This window comes from Apus apus, chromosome 15 (assembly GCF_020740795.1).
Source record: "Apus apus isolate bApuApu2 chromosome 15, bApuApu2.pri.cur, whole genome shotgun sequence".
NCBI lineage: Eukaryota > Metazoa > Chordata > Aves > Apodiformes > Apodidae > Apus > Apus apus.
Window position 1 is genome coordinate 15433923 of NC_067296.1, and position 20435 is coordinate 15454357.

The following is a 20435-nucleotide window of genomic DNA, read 5'->3' on the forward strand; positions in this document are numbered from 1 at the left end:
CGGGCGGCCGGGCTGGGCTCCGCCGGCAGCAGCGAGCCGTGAGCCCGGCGCCTCCGCACTGCAGCCCCCTCCCCCGGCGCGGGGGGCGGCGCGGGGACGCGGCCGGCTGCGGAGCGCGGCGCTGGCAGCTCCGGGCAGCAGCGTGCGGCAGCCGGCGCCATGCTGAACAACCTGGCCGACTGCGAGGACGGCGACGGCGGCGCCAGCCAAGGTGAGGGACCGGCACCGGGAACGGGGGAGCGCGGGGCAGCCGCCCTTGCCGGGTGGGCTTCGGGGCTCGGCGCGGAGCCGGGGGTCGCGGAGGCTGTGAGGGGATTACCGCGCCCGCCGGACGTCGGCGCGGGGCAGCACCGGCACCGGCCGCCACGGTGGCTGAGGGTCGGCGGCCCCGCGGGGCTGCGGCGGCGGTGCGGGGCTGCTCCTGCTTCCCGCCGCGGGCGCCTCCGCGCAGCCCCGGCCCCGTTCCCGCCGCTGCGGCAGCCCCGGGAAACGGCGGCGCGGCGGGGCCAAGCCGTGCCCGGGACTTACCGGGAGCCTCCTCCGGCCAGGGGCTGTGGGCTGCGCGCTGCGCTCCGAGCGACCCCGCCGGCCCCCGCCTTCCCCGGAGCTGCCCCGGCCACCGCTGCACCGCTCCGCTCCCCTCCCCGCCCGGGACCCCCGCAGGGGTCTCCGTGCCAGGCTACTGCCCCCTTCCCAAACCCCGGCTACCTCCTACCTGCCACCCCCGACTCCCCTCTCCGGCTACTGCCCACCCATCCTTGGCTACCTCCTCCCCATCCCTGACTACCTCCTCCCCCATTGCCGCCCCCCCAGCTCTCCCTACCGCCGCCCCCCATCTCCCGCTGCTGCCCCCCCATTCCTCCCCGCCGCCCCCCCCCGTAGCCTCCCCCGCCGCCCCCCATGCCCTCCCCTCCGCCGCTGTCCGCGGTGCTGAAGCGGCCGCCCGGGCCCTGCGCTTGGGGCGGCGGGAGCTGCTCGGCCCCGGGCGGCCGCGCTCTGCAGTGCCGAGATGTGCCGGGCCATGTCGGGCTGTACCTGGCTGTGCTATACTGTGCCAAGCCGAGATGAGCCATGCCGTGACTTGTTTATGCTGTACTGAGCCTTGTCGTGCCGTACCAAACATGCTGAGCCGTGCTGTGCCAAGCTGCACTGTGCTGTACCAAGCCGTGCTGAGCTGGGCTGTGCCAAACCAACCTGAGCTGAGCTGCTCTGCTCAGTCTAGCCTGTGCCCTGCTGGCCCAAGCTGTGCCATTCCCTGCCAGCCCGTGCCACGCTGGCCACACTGCAGACCCAGCACGGTACAAGCAGGCAGGGCTGCTGCGGGCAAGGGGCTGGGGCTGCAGCCCCAAGGCCAGTGAGGCCACCAGGCCCTGGCAGTGGCCAGGTCATTGCTGGGGCCTTGGCCTGAGCTCTTCTCGGGGCACTGGCCATCAGTCGAGCTGCTGTGAGGGCCCAGGGCCCCTGCAGGTCCACAGCCAGCCCCAGGCAACTGGGTCAGTGCAGCACCTGCTCCTGCAGGTGTTTTTGTCAGGCACAGGAATGGTTTGAGCCAGGGAGGTGCAGTGGTGTGCTCAAGGGGACCTGTGGTACCTCTCTAACTCCCCCAGATCCTACCAGCCCCCCTCGCCAGGTCTCCTCATGGGGTCTGCTGGAAGGCCCAGCTAGGAGGGCTGTGGCAGCTGCTGCAGACATCCCCGGCTGCAGTGAGGCTCTGGCTCAGCTGCTACGAGGCTTTTGGTGTTCGCTTTGCTCCACCGACCTGAGTCTGTTTATTTGTTTGTTTGTTCACAGTTCCACTGAAGGTCAGGGCTGGCAGGAGCCTCTGGGGGCATCTTGCTGGGCTAGGGGGAGCCATGCTGGCCCTGGCCATGCCCTTCCCTGAGCTCTTGCCCTCCTCTTGCCCTCTGCAGCATCAGGATTTATCCCACTTACTGCATTCCCATCCCAGCAGTGCCAGCAGTGTGGCCACCGGTGTTTCTACCTTGTTGGGGTCTGGCAGGAGAGCTGGACATGAAGCCACTGCAATTGCACCTGGCAGACTGTCCCTGGAGCTGGGCCTGGCGAGGTGGTGCCCTATGGGCCAGTGGATAGGGGCTGGAGGCAGTAGAGGGCTTGGGAGAGCCAGGGAGCATGTGTGGAGATGGGCACAGCAGAGCCCCCCGCACCTGTGCCAAGGGAGGCTGCTGTGAGGGAAGTCAGATTGCCCCCACTGCTGAGGGCGGCACTGAGGTCCCTGTGCAGGGTCTGTGTGGGGGCTGTGGATACCCTGGAGGGTGGCAGAGCTGTTACATGCCAGCAGGGCCACCCCTCTGAATGTCTCAGCTGCTTCAGCACTGGTCAAGCCCAGCAGAGCTGCTGAAACCCTTGGTGCCAGTCTAGGTCATTTATTTCGGAAAGGATGAGCAACGTCCCTGCTCAGGTCCCCCCTCAGGTCCCCACTCTGGGCAGCCAGTGGGAGCCTTGTGACAAGGTCTGGAAGGGCTCCAGCGCTGGCAGCCCGGTGAGGGCTGGGCCATGCAGACCCTCTGGGGAGGAGGTGAGACATGGAGGAGCAGGCAGGGTGTGGGGGAGCAGGCTGGGCTGCTCCCTGCAGTGTCTGGGCTGCACTGCTCTGTTTGGGGGGTGTGAACGTCAGCTGCAGCCCCGCTGCAGGCTGCTGTGCTGGTCCTCTGGCCTGGAGGCACCTGGTTGCCCAAGGAGCTGGGAGGCTTTGCTGGAGCTTGTGCCCACGGCCATTTCCAAGGCAGGACTCGACTGTCGGGGAATCTGGGAAGCTGTTTAAATGCAGCCAGCCAAAGCGCCTGTGCTGGAAATCCTGCGCCTGCAGGGCCGTCTGATCAAAGAGAAGATAATCCCAGGTTTAGGAAGGAAGAGGATAGGCCTGAAGTAGCAGTTGGTCCAATTTGGGTCAGGCAGTGAAAGAATTCAGCCCAAAAGGCCACTTGGTGTGCCTGCTGCTGGAGGCAAAGCGCAGCCCTGGGGGGAGGAAACATCCCACCCCTCCCCACCCTGCCCCACCTCATCGCACCCCCTGCTGTGCTGCAGCCGGGAGCCACCACTGCTCTCACCACTGGTGGTCTCTGCCTCGTGGGGCCACAGGGCTCTGTGGCCTTTCGGAGGGTTGCCCTGCACAGGGCCACTGGCAGATCCCCCTGCTCAAGCAGCAGGGAAGCCTGGGTGGGAGCAGAGGTGCTACCCACTGTAAGGGCCCCTTGTCCATCCCCACCTGCATTGGGCAGCCCTGTGCCAGCAGCCCAAGGCCAGGCCAGTGGACGTGCAGCCAAGTCCTCTTGATGGCTGGGGGTGACAGAACTGCATGGTGGCCTCGCCAGGCAGCAGCTCCTGCGACACAGCAGCAGCTGGGGACGTCAGCCAGGGCCACGTGCTCGCCTGTGTGCTCACCAGGCTGCTGGGGTCACCCTGGGGTGCCCCTCGCTGCGAGCAGAGGCCTGGGGAGCAGAGGAGGCTGCTTGCCAGTGGTTGCCGTTGAACACTCTGGCACATTCAAGGTGCCCTGTGCACCTTCAGGGCAGCCCTGTGGTGTCCCTGGGCCATCAGCAGCTGCTGCACTGCTGCTGCCTGTGGGGCTGGTGTGGGCTACCAGTGGCTGGGCCCTCGAAGGGGGTCCCTGAGATATCCAGCACCCCCGTGCAACCACCCTGTGGGTCCTGGGGTGCTGCAGGAGCAGGGATGGAGGCTCAGGGGCTGCCCCTATCCCCCCTTACACAGTGCTGTCCTGGCTGGAAGCCCACCATCCCATGTCCCTGGCCAGAGCTCACTTTGCACGGTGGCCAAGAGGGACCTGTTCCTCATGGAGTGCTGTGGAGAGGACGAGCTGCCCATGGTCAGGGGGAGTGGGCAGCAGCTCTGGTTAATTTGCCCGTTGGGTTTGGCTGCCTGGGCTCTTGCCCAGTGCTCTGTGCCATGTAATGCAATTCGGGAGCATTCAGGAGGGACATGATGCTTCCCAGCCCTATTCAGGGCTGAGTGAAAAGCCATTAGGGACATCGTATGTGGCTGGTGCTGCAGCCTGAATGCTGCCCCGTGGGTGGGGCAGGTGAGCTCCGGGAGGCAGAGATGGTCCCTCGGCTCCGGGGGCCCTGGGTGGGCAGCAGGGTCAGCTTTGGGACACCCTGGGCAGGCCGGGTCATTAACCCCCGCCGGGGTGGCGTGGTGCCCGTGTGGGGCTGTGGGTTCCTGCCAGCCATCCCACCGGCAGCCCTGCCAGCCGCCGCAGCAAATTAAAAGGCCAATTCCTGTTGAGTGATCCCTGGGGAGGGGGTGGCTGAGCGCCGGGATCGAAGCCTGGCACGGCTTGGCTCTGCACTGTTCATGCCGCCTCTTCTGTCTGGGCTGTGTGGGGGGAGCAGGCGCGGGCAGGAGGTGGGGGACCTGGCATTGTCCCGCCTGTCCCCACTGCCGGAGGTGTCACCCCGTCAGTGCCACTGGGCAGTGGCTGGCCATGGTGGTGGTGGTTGGGAACATGGGCTGTGGTGCTCCTGCCTGCACAGATCTAGTGGCAGCTGCTGGGGAGAGGCTGCACCAGCCCCTCTGCGGCAAAATGGTCTCTGGCAGGAGCAGGAAGTGGGGAGCGCATCATCACCTGGGACCCCGCAGCCCTTTGCTTAACTGCTTCCAGCCTGCTGGGCTGGGACCAGGTGGCTGAGAGTCCTCTGAGCCACAACCAGGGACGCCAGAACTATATGCCACGTGCATGTCCCTGTGTCCCCACCGCCTGCCAGCCCAGGACCTTTCCCAGTGCCAGTCTCTTTGGCACCACCACCAGGCGAGGGGCTCTGGTGACCCAGGCCAGACCGAGCTGCCTGGGCAATGCCAGCCCAGGGCTGTGGTCCCTGCAATGTGTCCCAGGCCGGGGGGAGTGGGAGTGTGAGGTTTGGGGTGCTGTTGTGGTGCCAGCAAGGTGGAGCATGGGCACCCTGGGGTGCTGTTGGCACCTGTCGTACAGAGCTGGGCAGTGCTGGTCCCATGAGGTTGGGGTGAGCTGGGCCAGGGGGCCTTGGCCACACCATCTGGTGGGTGCCAGTGGGCCAGGGCGAGGGTGCTGTGTGGCCTGGGAGGTGAGTGCTGTGTGGGGCCGGGATGCGATGGGTCAGGTGCCGGTGCTGTGCAGGGCTGGGGTCCGGCCGCCTGCGCTGTTACATAAGAGCAGGAGCGAGGCGGCCGTGGCTCGCTGTTGCCATGGAAACCAGCACAGTGATGTCGTCGGTACCAGGCGGTGAGGCGAGGCCCCTGCGGGCTCTGCTCTCCCCATGGGTTGCAGGATCCTTGCCGGGCTGTGACACATACCCCTGCTGGGCTGCCCCCTGCAGCCCTCACTTGGCTGTGGAGGAGGTGGTGGGCTCCAGACCCCCCAGCCTGGAGGGCATCTCAAGTCCACATGGTCCCTGGAGCCGGTTGCGTGGGTGCCAGCCCCCAGCTGTCACCTAATGAGCTTTAGAGCAAACGTGGAGCAAGAGGCAAATTGGGTCAGTGCTGAGAACCCCCCGCACACCCTTTGCGGGGGCACATGGGGCAGTACACATGCCAGTGGTGCCTGGCGAGTAGCTGAGGAGCTTCTGGGGGACCGGTGGGAGGTGTCACCTGTGGCACCTGGGGCTTCACCTCTCAGTGGGCTGGGAGCACCATGTCTGCTGGAGAGGCTGCAGATGGTGAATCACCACTGTACGCAGACAATGGGCTCCCTGGACCCCCATGTGAGTCAGTGGCAGGAGGCAGGTGGTTCTCAAGGGACCAAGCTGCTCCCAGCGGTCACAGGGTCTGTCCTGAGTGCACAGATGGCTATGTCACTCCAGCCCACTGGTGCCCCTGGCACAATCCCTGTACCTCCAGGCACTCCCAGGCTCCGTGCTCAAGGCAGGGATGGCTCTCACCCCAGCCTGGGGATGTGGAGCAGTCTGTCACCCTGCCCATGCAGGCAGTGCATTGCCCCAGCCATGGGGCTGTGGAGGTGGGCGCATGGTTGGGAGCCCCTCTCCACCTGCCTGGGGTCGGCTGCTCAGGTCTTGCTGTGCCACAGGGGCTGTTGCCCATCAAGCTGCTCTGCCCAGCACCAGGTCCTTTGGCTCCCAGTCCTATGTTTCCCCTGCACCCTTCCCTGGACCTCGGCCTCAGCTTGGGGCTGTGCCGTTCCAGCAGCACTGTCCTCGCTGCCGCTCCATTTCAGCCTGATTTATTTCTGCTGCTCTGCAGCTCAGCTGCTTTCCTTGCTATTAGGCCGACTCCGGGTTTCTTCTGTGCGCGGTTGTTAATGCAGTGAGCTGCCACGGGCCCATCCCCGCAGCTCCTTGAGCTCTGCACCACTGTGGGAGGCTCTGCTGCCCCAGGCAGGGCGGCAGCAGCTGCCCCCGGTGGTGGCACCACTAGGACACTGCCTGAACACCTCCCCATGGCCCCTGCTCGTGCAGTGCACGTCAGGGAGCAGGGCCAGCCACCCAGCTGCCTGCCCCACTCCGGGTGCTGCACCAGGACCATCCCCTTGGCGTGGCCGTGCCGAGCAGCTGGCCGGATCGCAGCCCTGCAGATGCAGCGCTGTGGGCAGCCCCGGCGCTGTGAGTTATTGCTGCCAGCCATCCCGCCGGAGGGTTCCCCTGGATCCACACTGCTTGCTGCACCGCCTGGATGCGCTCCGGCAGCTCCATGGCAGCCGGGCTGGGCAGTGGCTCCTGGCAATGGGCAGCCCCAGCCCATGTGCAGCACAGGAGGTGATGCTGAGGGCTGGGACATGGGCTGCCAACACCTATCCTGGAATCAGGCATGTACATGGTGCCTGTGGCCCCAGCGGCCTCCCCCGGGAGCTGGAGGGGCCGTGGGCTGGGGCAGGGGCTGCCTGGCTGACCCAGCAGTGTCTCTGCAGGCGATGGCAACCCCAAGGAGAGCAGCCCCTTCATCAACAGCACAGACCTGGAGAAGGGCAAAGAGTACGATGGCAAGAACATGGCCCTCTTTGAGGTAAGATGCAGAGGCAGTGGGGCTGGGAAGATTGCCAAGAAGGGGATCAGGCTGGACAGTCATCCCACACACCCTGACCAAAACCTTGGGCACTGGGACACACTCAAGCCCTGGGCAGGGTTCCCCAGCTGCCATAGCTGTCTCTTACAGGGTGGTGGGGTGGCATCTGGCAAAGTCCTTGGGTGCTCCTCATGTCTTGGGCTCTGCTCTTCACAGGAGGAGATGGACACCAGCCCTATGGTCTCGTCCCTGCTGAGTGGGCTGGCAAACTACACCAACCTGCCACAGGGCAGCCGGGAGCATGAGGAGGCCGAGAACAATGATGGGGGCAAGAAGAAGCCGGTGCAGGTGAGCAGGTGCAGAAGGGACACAGCCCGTTCTGCCATCCCTGTCTGCACCATGCTGGGCCACAAGCTGCCCTGGGGACGGTCAGGTCCCTCAGCCCCTGCTGTGTGGTTTCGCCTGGGGTCCCTGGCTGTGTTGCAGGAGGAGTGGGACCCCTCACTCCTCTGCTGGCCAGGCCTGTGAGCCCTAACAGCTGCCTGCTCCCTTGGCAGGCCCCGCGGATGGGAACCTTCATGGGTGTCTACCTGCCCTGCCTCCAGAACATCTTTGGGGTCATCCTCTTTCTGCGCCTCACCTGGGTGGTGGGCATCGCTGGCATCATGGAGTCCTTCTGCATGGTCTTCCTCTGCTGCTCCTGTGTGAGTGATGGAGCTGGCCAAGCTCCCCAGGCGAGGCTGGGGGTGCACCAGTCAGGCTGGCCAGGCTGCGAGGGGTGCACTAGCTGCTGGCCCACCCTAGCTGCTGGCCCACCCTGCCCAGCCCATGCCTCTGCCCAGCCCCTGCCTCTGCCTCTGCCCAGCCCCTGCCCAGCCTCTTTACTTCCCCAGCCCCGGCTCCTGCCCCACTTAGCAAGGAGAAGCCTCTGGCTTCCCAAAAGAATCAGCAGCTGAATGGTGCTCAAATGGTGACCCAGATCATAGCTGCTGTGGGGATGAGGATACGGTGGAGTCCCTGGCCCTGGCTCTCCCTCCATGCTGCCATGAGCCATCATGCCAGAATGGTGGCCCCAGCACAGAGGCTGGGGCTGGCTGAACACCAGCAGCATCCTTGGTAGCCCGGGGACCCCTCAACCCTTGGGCCCAGGCCCTGCTGGTGCCTCCAAGAGGCTCAGCACTCCAGCCACTCTCCCAGCCAGCAGCCCTGCCTGCACATCCATCCATCTGGATCTGCCCCAGGCAGTCCTGTGGCACATCCCAGCATGACCCTGGGGAGCCCCACATCCCAGCATGACCCAGCTGTTCCTTCTCACTCCCGTGCACAGAGGGAGCTCTGCTGGGGGCTGACAGTGTGTTTCTTGCTGCAGACGATGCTGACAGCCATTTCCATGAGTGCAATTGCCACCAATGGTGTGGTGCCAGGTAAGAGCTGAGACCGTGTCTGTGTGTGTGCCGGGGTGAGGGGAGCTGGCTCCCTGCCAGGTTGGGTGCCTGTGGGGGTCCCTGTGCCCTAGAAGGGCAGGGCCAAGGTTGGCAAAGGACCTTTCCCAGCAGCATCCCTGTAGCTGTCCCACTCCCTGGCCTATGCCAGGAAGGCTCTGGGGCTGCCCCACACATGGGAAGGTGGATGTCACTTGCCAGCTGTTCACTAGCCTCCTGCCACCATCCTGCCTGGGTTTCCATCACTGGAGCTGCCACCCGTCCCCAGAGCTGTGAGGTGCAGATGGCAGCAAGAGCCTCTGGCCACGGCTCCTCCCTCTGCCAGACAGGCGAGGCCACGGGGAGTGATGGCAGGAGTATGGGGAGCAGGGAGAGGTGGTGGCAGGAGGACAGGGAGCCAGCTGTGCTGGGTACCAGGTGGTAGGATGACATCTCCCACCAGACACTGTTGCCTGTGGTCTCTACCCCTGGGGAGGCTCCAGTGAGGTCTGGCCATGCAGTTGCCCCTGAGTTGCCTCCTCAGAGCATTCCCACCCCCACAGAGACGGGGAGTGAGTGAGTGGCACCATCCCAGCTGCTCTGCCAGACTGGGCATGGCGCAGACAGCCCCAGCACAGGGTATAATTAAAGCTATTTATCATCCTCCTGCTACGGTGGGACATTGATCACAGCTTCCCTGCTCTAAGGGCTCCTCTGGAACGACAGAGCAAGGCATGTCTCATGTCCCCAGGGCTCCAGCACCTGCCTGGCATCCCAGGGGACACGTGTCCCTGTGGCCATCACGCCTGGCTTCTGGGCTCCCAGGAAGGCTCTGCCAGCTTTTACTGCACCAGAGCACTCTGCGTAGCTTCCCCCTGAGCTCCAGCCCTGTCCTGGGACATCTGGCAGGGCTGGGTGTGCCACTCGGTCTGGCTGGGACCTACCTTTGCTCTCTCCACAGCGGGTGGCTCCTACTACATGATCTCACGCTCCCTGGGACCTGAGTTTGGGGGAGCTGTGGGGCTCTGCTTCTACCTGGGCACCACCTTCGCTGGCGCCATGTACATCCTGGGCACCATCGAAATCCTGCTGGTACGTGCCTGGTCCTTCCCCGTGCGCAGTGCCGAGGGCTCGGGTCCTGGCCAGGCAGCTCTGCCCTCATCTGACTATGCTGCCCTCAAGGAGCTCGCACTGGGGCTGAGGGAGCCTGGGGTCCACTCTGTGGGCCTGTTGGCCAGGCAGTGATGCTATAACTCTCTCCCAGGCATACATCTTCCCTGCCATGGCCATCTTCAAGGCAGAGGATGCCAGTGGGGAGGCGGCCGCAATGCTCAACAACATGCGCGTGTACGGCACCTGCGTGCTGACCTGCATGGCCACTGTCGTGTTTGTGGGAGTCAAGTATGTCAACAAGTTTGCCCTGGTCTTCCTGGGCTGTGTCATCCTCTCCATACTTGCCATCTATGCTGGTGTCATCAAGTCAGCTTTTGACCCGCCGAGCTTCCCGTGAGTATGGCGTCCCAGGGGGCTGTGAAGGGGCTGGGGTGTGTGGGTGCTCAACTGAGTCCTGCCCCCGCCAGGATCTGCCTCCTGGGCAACAGGACCCTCTCACGCCACGGCTTTGACCTCTGCGCCAAGGTGGTGGTGGAGGGGAATGAGACGGTGGGCTCCAAGCTCTGGGAACTGTTTTGCACCTCCCGCTTCCTCAATGCCACCTGTGATGAGTACTTCACCATGAACAACGTGACTGAGATCGAGGGCATCCCCGGCGCCGCCAGCGGCCTCATCCAAGGTGGGCACTGCACAGGGATGGAGGAGTGGGGATGGACGCACAGGGGTGGAGGAGTGGGGACAGAGGCACAAGACAAGCCCCAGAGCAGCCCTGCTGACCCTGTGCTGAGCAGCAGGACGGGTTTCTGCACCGCGGGACCGGGCTGGGTGCTGTGGCTGCCTGTGTGCTGTCTGTGCCTCCCAGACCGCAGCAGCACGGCTCTAAAGGATGCCCAGAGGCTGGGGAGGGATAAATCCTCCCGCTGCTTCCTCTTGGACCTCGGAAGGGCTGGTATTGATCTGAGGTTTTGTGAGGAGCGATCGCCCCTCAGGGGCCTCTTGCTGCTGTGGCCGCAGCCGCGCCGGGATTGTGGCCAGGGCCGCAAGAAAACTCGTGAACTTGTCGGGAGGAGCCACTTTTGACCTGTTTTCCCGGAGCCGCTGGTGCATTTGCCGGGTCGTCGCGCCCCGCGGCTGGGCGGCGGAGGCCGGTGCCCGGTGCCCGGCTCAGAGGGAGTTTGCAGAGCGTTTGCCGGGCTCCTGCAGTGCCAGGCTGGGTGGCCGTGCAGGCAGTGACCCGCAGGGTGCAGGCGGGGGTCTCGCAGTGGCTGTTTCCGGCGGGTCCGTGGGGCAGGGCCGAGGCAGCCGGCACGGGGGGTGCTCGGTGCGGGGCAGCAGCGGCCGTGCCCGCAGCAGCGGCGCGGAGCCCTGCGGGGCGGGGCGGGGGCTGTGCCGGCCAGCGGCGGCGCGGCCACGTGCTGGAGCGCGGGCGGGCGGGGTTCGGAGGCTCCCGGTGGGTCCCACGCTGGGGTCTCATGGAGCACATCACGGGTCCCTGGCTGCGGGTACAGTCTGTTCCTGCGGGCGATGGCCCGCAGACCCCCGCCCAGCCAGTCCTTGTCAGGGCAGCAAACCGCAAACGCTCCAGCATTTGGGGTGGCTGGCAGAGCCAGGACCCTGCTCTGGGGCGGCTGGTGGTGAAGGGGTCGGGCTGGCAGACTCCCTGGACACGGTGCCACCGTGTGGCCCCGGCAGAGGTGACCAGGGCTGGCACTGTCCCGGCGCTGGGTATCCAGGTGGGGAGGAATGTGCCTTTGCAGGAGGAGGAGCAGGGCAGGACTGGGGGGAAGGCCTGCCAGCCCCCTCTGTCACCCGAGAGCGGTCAGGGGAGACGTCGCCTGGCTGGGGGGGATGCCGGATGCCGAGTGCAGAAAGCGGGTCCCTGCGGACCCCCAGCAGCCTCTGTGCGGGGCCGTGCCCGTGCCGTGCCTTGGCGCTCGCTGCTCTCTGCTGCTCCAGTTTCTCTTTGTGAGCTGTGGCCAAGGCAGCACGTGGAGGGACACTAAGCCTGTTACGTCAGCCCCGCATTTGTAATCCCATCAAAAACATTATCAAGTTACTCTGACACGATCCACTTTCCTTAAACCTATGTTGATCAGCATTAATTATATTACCCTCTTAATTATTTGCTAGTGCAATCCCATGTCAGCTGCTCCAGTATCTTGCAGGGGTGGTGCCAGGGGCAGGATGTTCCTGCTCCGGTCACACCCCTGTGCTGCCGGGCCTGTCCCTCGGCTGGGTGTTCCTTGTGAGACTGGGGATGTCCCGGGGATCCCTCACCTGCTGCCAGCTCTGCCCAGGATGGGAGTCCCTTCGGACTGCAGGGTGGGAGGGTGCTGCACTGGGGGTGGGCAGCTCTCCGGCACCTCCTGACGCCATCCCGGCCTCCTGCCCCTCTGCAGAGAACCTCTGGAGCTCGTACCTGACCAAGGGTGTGATTGTGGAGAAGCGGGGGCTGCCCTCCATTAGCCCCCCTGACGCCCCACTGGACATGGACCAGCCCTACGTCTTCAGTGACATGACCTCCTACTTCACCCTCCTTGTTGGCATCTACTTCCCCTCAGTCACAGGTGAGAGCCAGTGCCAGCAGCTCTCATGCTGCGGGCACTGGAGGGCACGCGCACTGCCGGGTGGCTCCGGCTGAGCCCCACGTGCTGCGATGGTGGTGCAGCGATGGCAGTGGTGGCAGGGAGTGGGTACCAGCCCACACCGCCCACGCAGACACCCACGCTCCAGATCTGACGGTGCTGCTTGGTGCTGACGTCCCACCGCTCAGTATTTATAGCTCCCGAGGGTGGAGGAGCCCCCCCCGGCCCAGCTCTGCTGCCGGTGCAGATGCCAGGTCCCACCCGCAGCTCTGCCGGTGCCGTTGGGACCCCAGGGCTGTCCCAGGCATGGTGATCACAGTGATTATGGCAGGGCCCAGTGCTAGGGGTCCGGGCAGCTGGACAGGCCGTGCTTGGCACTTGGCCCTGCACCCATTCACCGGCAGGTCTCGGTTGTGGTGTTTTGAGTGTCCCTTGTGAGGCAGGTGAGTGGCCACTGCCCGTGGGGTCCTGCCAGGCAGGGTCACCCTGGCTGTTGCCACAGCAGTGAGGATTGCCCTGCGGTCCATGCCAACCTGCTGGCACCAGCCATGTCCCAGCCTGGCCCAGAGCAGTGCCAGTGCCAGGCCCTGTCCCCATCACCCTCACAGTCACCATCCCTGCATGAGCTAATTACAGGCTAACAAGACAAGTCACTTCAGAGAGTTTTGAGCTTTATCCTCGAGCAGCCTCTAACTGCAGCTTGGGGTGAACATGGCAGGATGTGGGGAGTGGGCTGGGGTCTCTAGGCCACGGCGGCTGTGTGCCCGCTCCCCATCCTGGCTTGCCATCGAGCTGCTGCCTGGTGTGAGCTGTCCTGCTGGCTGGGACTGGCGAGGGCCATGGCTCTGCCCACCGTGGCACCATCCCCTGTCCCCAGGCATCATGGCTGGCTCCAACCGCTCCGGAGACCTGCGGGATGCCCAGAAGTCCATCCCCACTGGCACCATCCTGGCCATTGCCACCACCTCTGCTGTCTGTATCCTTCAGGGCTCACTCAGGCCATGAATCTGGGGGAGGATGGGCTCGCTGTGAGGGGGTCCTGGCATCCTGGGGGTGGGGGCTGCGGTGAGGCTCCACGTCCTCCTGGCACTCCTTGACTGCCTGGCAGATATCAGCTCTGTCGTCCTTTTTGGGGCATGCATCGAGGGGGTTGTCCTGCGTGACAAGTGAGTGTGGGGGCTGGGGTGTGGGGAGTCCAGCAACCCCCTGGGAGCACCCCCCAGGCAGGGGCTGGGAAATAGGCAGGCAGGGGTCCCAAGGTGACAGCGCTGGGGTGTGGGAGCTGCTTGCAGTCCCTGCCTATCTGGGGCAGCCCAGCTCCCTGCACGCAGCAGGTGACACTTCTGGGTCACCAGTGCCAACACAAACAGGATCCAACTCCATGCAGACTTCATCAGTCTCCTCCTGGCACAGGGGGTCCCACAACCCACACCAGTCCCTCCAGAGCCACACGTGGTGGATGGGGAGGGACCGTGACTACCTGAGACCCCTGAGGGGTGGGTGCCATCAGCATCTGGGGCAGGGCCTTCTCCCAGTCCTGTGTCCTCTGGCAGTGTCCCTTGGGTGTGTCCCTCAGCGCTGGCACGCTCAGGGCTTGGGCACGGGATGGAGCTGTGGGTGATACCAGTGATCTGCAGGTTTGGTGAAGCTGTCAACGGGAACCTGGTGGTTGGCACCTTGGCGTGGCCATCCCCGTGGGTCATTGTCATCGGCTCCTTCTTCTCCACCTGTGGGGCTGGACTGCAGAGCCTCACTGGAGCCCCGCGCCTCCTGCAAGCCATCTCTAGGGATGGGATCGTGCCCTTCCTCAGGGTAGGTGCTGCCAGCCCTGTGCCAGGGGGGCTGCCACTGGCATGGCAGACTGGCAGGCACCGGGAGCCTCCTGTTGGCACTGCCACTGGCTGGAGTGGCCTGGCTGCCCGGCCCTGGTCCCACCGACACCGCTGCGGTGGTGGGTGGCTGTGTGGGGACTTGGCCATGGTGTCATGCTGGAACACTCTGGGATCCCCTCCCCCCACTGTCGTGCTGCTTCATATTTTATCTGCTCTCTGAAGACGTGTTCTCACAACCTCATCTCTCCAAATCCAACCCGACAGCTCCCCCAGGGAAGAGCTGGCTAATTTTATCCTCCCTGCCCCCCCCTCCCAGCCCTAGCCCTGGGTCTTGCTCACACCACCTGCACCCCCTGATGTGCCCAGACATGCACCCCCAGCCCCTGCCCACAGCCTGGACCCCCATGTCCCCACAGCCACAGGGCATGTCCATCCTGGACATGGGGTGCCCAGCTCCGGGCTGGATGAGATTAGGCTGAGCTGGGGCTGGTCACTGGGTAGGGGTCCTTGGGGGTTGGAGGCTGCTTTGGGTGCAGGGGGGCCACAGGGGCTGTATCAGCAACAGGAGTCAGTCCTGCCAGCCCTGGCACTGCTCCCCAGTGTCATGGCGTGTGCCAGCTGTTGCCACATGTGGCCCCAGTGCTCCCAGTGGTCCTGGCCAGGGCTGAGTGCACAGGATGATCCAGCCCCTCGAGCTATGCTAAGGACCCTTGTCCAGGAACATGTGGTGCTGGCATGGCAGAAACCTGATGTGCTCCCTCCCCATCCCAACCCCAGGTCTTCGGCCACGGCAAAGCGAATGGGGAGCCAACATGGGCCCTGCTGCTCACCGCCTGCATCTGCGAGATCGGGATCCTGATCGCATCCCTGGATGAGGTGGCTCCCATCCTCTCCATGTAGGCAGCATGTCTGTCCGCCTGTGTCCCCGTGCCCCCCCTGTGCTGGTCCCTGCTCCTGGGGAGGGTCTCCCGCCGCTCTGACACCCCCTGGGAAGGAGAGAGTCCTGCAGGGAGGCTGGGGACCCTTGTTGGCTTCTGTTGTGGCTTGATTGCCCCATGGCTCTGGCTACTGTCTGCCAGCCAGGCCCTCTCCAGCACTGGCCCCCCAGGGTTGGGCCGTGTAGGGGGCCTGGCTGTGGCTCTGGTCCATCCCAGAGTGCCCAACTCAGTCTCCTACTTTCTCCTGCAGGTTTTTCCTCATGTGCTACATGTTTGTCAACCTGGCGTGTGCAGTGCAGACGCTGCTGCGGACCCCCAACTGGCGGCCACGCTTCCGCTACTACCATTGGTGAGCTGGGATGGGAATGGATGGGACGGGGTGTCCTGCACCCCTCTGGACACCCCAGCACCCCTGCGGGGGCCGGGTGCACTGACTGCGTGATGCTCCCGGCAGGACCCTGTCCTTCCTGGGCATGAGCCTCTGCCTGGCACTGATGTTCATCTGCTCCTGGTACTACGCACTGGTCGCCATGCTGATCGCTGGCCTCATCTACAAGTACATCGAGTACCGTGGGTAAGGGCAGCCGTGGCGCAACCTGCCCTGCCCGGCTTTGGCAGCCACCCCTCATTCCCTTGGTGGGGGCTGCTCCTCCCAGGACACACCGGGGAGCTGATGCACTGCCCCATGGCTGGAGCTGTGGGCATCCCTGACATTCTGCCTGTTTCCATAGGGCAGAGAAGGAGTGGGGTGACGGGATCCGGGGGCTGTCCCTGAGCGCAGCCCGTTACGCCCTGCTGCGGCTGGAGGAGGGTCCCCCGCACACCAAGAACTGGAGGTGATGCCAGGCCAGGGAAGGGGGCCAGGCTATAGGCTGGGAGTCTGTGGGTCTGGGGGTCTGTTTGGCTGGGGGTCTGTTTGGCCAGGGGTCCGGGGCACAGATGCTGACTGCAGGACCATCCTTCCAGGCCACAGCTGCTGGTCCTAGTCCGCGGGGATCAGGAGCAGAATGTGGTGCACCCGCAACTCCTGTCCTTCACGTCGCAGCTCAAGGCTGGCAAGGGCCTCACCATCGTGGCCTCCGTGCTGGAGGGGACCTTCCTGGACAACCACCCACAGGCACAGAGGGCAGAGGAGGTGAGAGCTGCCTGTGCCAGGGCTGCTGCCCATGCCAGGCTGGGTGCTGCCAGCTGCTGCAGGGCTTGGCACTGCACTGCATGGCACAGCCTGGCATGGAACAGTGCTGGGGCAGGGATGCTGTGCTGCTGGCCTGAGCAGCTCCCCAGCTGCCCCACGGCTGCTGCAGTTCCCACAGGCCCTGCAGTCCCCACAAGCCCCCGTGGCCCCAGTGCCTGGCAGGGTGGGAGACAGGAGCTTTTCCTAGCCGAAGCAGGAGCCCTCCCCAGCTCCCCACCCCTCTGCGCCAGCCAGGCAGCACATTAACGAGATTAAGCCCTCGGAAGCAAACAGTTTCTCTCCCATGCAGACATGTTATAATTTCTCTGAGTAAATAACTCTAATTGCTGATCCACCGCCCGTCAGAGCCCTGGCACAGGGACACCCTCTGCTCGGCAGGGAGCAGAGCCCTGCACAAGCTCCACTCACCACCAGCATCACCCCTCCTGGCCCAGAGCTGCCAGCCTGCTGTGAGGCAGAGGGACCGGGGCACCCCACCGGGACCTTGGCACCCCACAGGGACCTGGACACCCTGTGGGGACCTGCACCCCATGCTCTACTTCCCTCCTCTCACACCTTACACCCCAAACTCTGCACCCTTCACTCTGTCCCCTACCTGGCTGGGGTGTCACTGCCAGGGCTGGCAGCCACTGTGCCTGTGGTGGGTGCCCATCCTGGTCCTTCTGGTCTCTAACCTTCCTCTCCTGCCTTCAGTCCATCCGGCGCCTGATGGAAGCAGAGAAGGTGAAGGGCTTCTGCCAGGTGGTGATCTCCTCCAACCTGCGGGACGGCATGTCCCACCTCATCCAGTCCAGTGGGCTAGGGGGGCTGCAGCACAACACGGTGCTGGTGGGCTGGCCCCGCAGCTGGCGCCAGAAGGAGGACCACCAGACCTGGAGGAACTTCATTGGTAGGCACCATGGAGGGTGGAGACCACCAGGCTGAGGGGGCTGTGAGCCACCCCGGCTGATGTGGCACTTCCCCTCCCAGAGCTGGTGCGAGAGACCACGGCCGGGCACCTGGCCTTGCTGGTGGCCAAGAATGTCGCCATGTTCCCGGGCAACCAGGAGCGGTTCTCGGAGGGCCACATTGATGTCTGGTGGATCGTCCATGATGGGGGGATGCTCATGCTGCTGCCCTTCCTCCTGCGGCACCACAAGGTAGGCTGGGGGCCACCGTGTGGGGCAGGGGGCTGGGGCCATCCCCGCTGAGCCGTGCCCATGCCTCCCTCCCTTCCTCTCTCCCAGGTCTGGCGCAAGTGTAAGATGCGCATCTTCACCGTGGCACAGATGGATGACAACAGCATCCAGATGAAGAAGGACCTGACCACCTTCCTGTACCACCTGCGCATCACTGCCGAGGTGGAGGTGGTGGAGATGGTGAGTACTGGGAGATGGTGAGTACTGGGACATGGGCATGTGCTGCAGCCTGAGATGATGTATGTGGGAGAACCAGACAGATCCTGCCATGGGGGCACACAGCACCACAGAGGTACATAGCATCATGGGGACACAGCACCACAGGGGGCACAGCATCATGTGGGCATGCAAGTCCACAGGGACATGTGGGGCCAGGCTAGGAGCAGTGGATGCAGCTCACCCTGTCCCCTGTTTTTCCTGTCCCCCCACAGCATGAGAGCGACATCTCTGCCTACACCTATGAGAAGACTCTTGTGATGGAGCAGCGCTCCCAGATCCTCAAGCAAATGCACCTCACCAAGAATGAGCGGGAGCGGGAGGTGAGGCTGCCGGGCAGCTTGGGTGGGTCTGACGCCCGGGGTGGCTGTGCTGCTGCCTGAGCTGCCCTGTGGCTCTGCACACTCATCCTGCTGGGGAGCTGGGGCTGCAGGCTGAGGTCTGCCTGGCCCAGCCCCTTCTGCCCCACTCCCCCGGCTGACCCTGTCCTGCTCAGATCCAGAGCATCACAGACGAGTCCCGCGGCTCCATCCGGCGCAAGAACCCGGCCAATGCGCGCCTGCGCCTGGACGTCCCTGAGGAGCAGGCAGGTGATGGTGAGGAGAAGCCTGAGGAGGAGGTGAGAGGGGGCTGCACCAGGACAGGGACTGGGCATGCAGTGCTCTGGCCCCTGCCCACTGTCCTCCTCTCCTCTCTGCAGGTCCAGCTCATCCACGACAAAAATGCCACCACCTTCTCCAGCAGCTCTCAGTCTCCTGGTGACGAGGTGGAGTCGGCCCCCGAGAAAGTTCATCTCACCTGGACCAAGGAGAAGTCTGTTGCAGAGAAGAACAAGAGCAAGAGCCCTGTCAGCCCTGAGGGCATCAAGGACTTCTTCAACATGAAGCCGTATGGCCTTGCATGCTGACATCCCGTCCCCCTCCCTGGGTTCTTGCCTCCTGCCCTGGCTGGGCAGGTGCAGCAGGACCCCGGCAGCACCAGCTCAGCGTGGCAGCCTGGGTGCCCTGTGCTTGACCCTGCAGAGGGGCTGGGGGGTAGGTGGGAGGGGAGTCCCAAGGGGTGTCTGGGCAGAGCACTGTGGGGACTTGGAGTGCCCATCCCTTGCTCACCTCTGCTCTCTCTTTTGCTCTCTTTCTCTTTCCCCGGCTCCTCTGTGTTCCTGGCAGGGAGTGGGAGAACCTGTAAGTCTGGGTATGGGGGGGCTGGTATAGTGGGGGGGGACCTGGGCCACCGTGCATGGGGGAACGTGCCCTGAGCCACTAGGGCCACAGCAGCTGCCACCGCCGCGGCACCAGACAGCTCGCCCGGACACGCAGGGCCGCGGCTGCCACGCCTGCTCACATCGTGTCGCTGTGCCCATGCAGTGGGGTCCCCGTCTGCCCTGTGACGCTGCCAGCAGCTTCCTGTGAGCCTGGGCTCAGGCACCCACGGTGACACCAGCACCGTCTGCTCCCGCTCGTTTCCACACAGCCCCGGCAGCCGCGTGTGCCGCCTGCTGGCACCGTGCACGGCCTTGCAGCATGGCTGCCATGTGGGACAGTTGCCAGCAGCCATGGGCAAAGCTCACTGCCCCCTGAGCTGGAGCCACAGCCCAGCCTGGAACCCTCTGGGCATGAGGAGCCCCCCCATGGCTCCTCGGGTGTGGGGTGGGGGCCGGTGGCTGGCTGTGCCTGTCCCTGCAGCCACGTGTTCTGTCCCCCCCCTCAGGAACCAGTCCAATGTGCGAAGGATGCACACGGCTGTGAAGCTCAACGAGGTGATCGTCAAGAAGTCCCAGGATGCCAAGTTGGTCCTGCTGAACATGCCGGGGCCTCCCCGCAACCGGAAAGGGGACGAGAACTGTATCCTTCCCACAGGGATATTGCCTCAGGGCAACCACCAAGACCCCACCCCCCGGCAGTGGGGCTGGGGTCCAGGGTGCTGTGACTCCCCACGAAGCTGAGGGATCTTGCAGGCAAGTATTGGGGTGCAGGCCCAGCGCCTGAGCCTAGACCCCCTGTGCCTCCAGCCCCCAGATGGGTCCAACAGCTGTCACTGGCACCAGCCTGTCTGTCCAGCAGCCAATGCACATGGGTGGGGCCGCATGGCATCGGTCCCACATGTGAGCATGACGGCACTTGGCAGAGGTGGCGGGGTTCAGTTCCCAGGCTGGTCCCTGTTGTGTGGCACTGGTGTGGATAGACTCCCCCAGCTCCTGAGCTTGGGCCTGACCTCTCCAGCTCCTGGCTCAGGTGGGGCGGTGTGCTGCAGGCTCAGCTTCCTGGGCAGGAGGGCTGGGCAGGGATGGTATGTGGCTGTTCCCATCCTGTCATGATGTTGGTCCTTCTTGACGGCCATGCAGACATGGAGTTTCTGGAGGTGCTGACAGAGCACCTGGACCGAGTGCTTCTGGTGCGTGGTGGGGGCCGGGAGGTCATCACCATCTACTCCTGAAACACGGCGCACCAGAGAGGTTTGTCTGCACGCTGCGAGCCCCACCGCCCCTCTGCACCGCGTTCCTGGAGGGGAGGGACGGCCGGATGGCAGCCGGAGTGCAGAAACTTCACCTGGGTTTGGCCGTGCTCCTGATCTCTCCATTCGAACTGCAGCACCAGATCTTCTGGGAGCATCCAGCACCAGAGCAGCTGTTCCTCATTGCAACATCACAGCACTGCTGTCCTTGTTTATATATAAATACATACACTGTACCGCGAACTGAGCACCAGGGCCCAGCGCTGCCCCACCGCCCAGCCCTGGCCGGGCCAGCCCTGCCGCCAGCCCCAGCACTGCTGCTTGCAGCCCTGGCCAGGCAGGAGGGAGCTGTGCCAAGAGGGATGCCTGGCCCCACCGTGACACCACCCCTGCGCGGAGCTTGGCTAGAGGCACCCGTGCCCTGCATCCCACCAGGCGCTGGCAGAAGAGAGGCCACCAGCACGCTTCCCCTGCTGGCTGCTCCTCACCCCACGGGCTGCTCCCCACGACTCTGCCCCCAACACCCCTTGCCAGGAT

General features: G+C 64.6%; 1 protein-coding gene across 1 annotated transcript; it reads left to right on the plus strand.

The window, feature by feature from the left end:
• Positions 1–129: 129 nt before the first annotated feature.
• On the plus strand, positions 130–20035 carry SLC12A5 (solute carrier family 12 member 5). The gene is made up of 26 exons (XM_051633208.1): positions 130–211; positions 6875–6969; positions 7186–7317; positions 7527–7673; positions 8339–8393; positions 9352–9482; positions 9655–9896; positions 9971–10182; positions 11903–12070; positions 12966–13064; positions 13197–13254; positions 13726–13900; positions 14698–14816; positions 15109–15207; positions 15313–15432; positions 15590–15694; positions 15825–15993; positions 16747–16942; positions 17023–17192; positions 17280–17411; positions 17663–17770; positions 17944–18066; positions 18148–18335; positions 18614–18628; positions 19155–19288; positions 19789–20035. The coding sequence occupies exons 1-26, from the start codon at positions 160–162 to the stop codon at positions 19878–19880; spliced, it is 3336 nt and encodes a 1111-aa protein (XP_051489168.1). The 5' UTR covers positions 130–159; the 3' UTR covers positions 19881–20035.
• Positions 20036–20435: the final 400 nt, after the last annotated feature.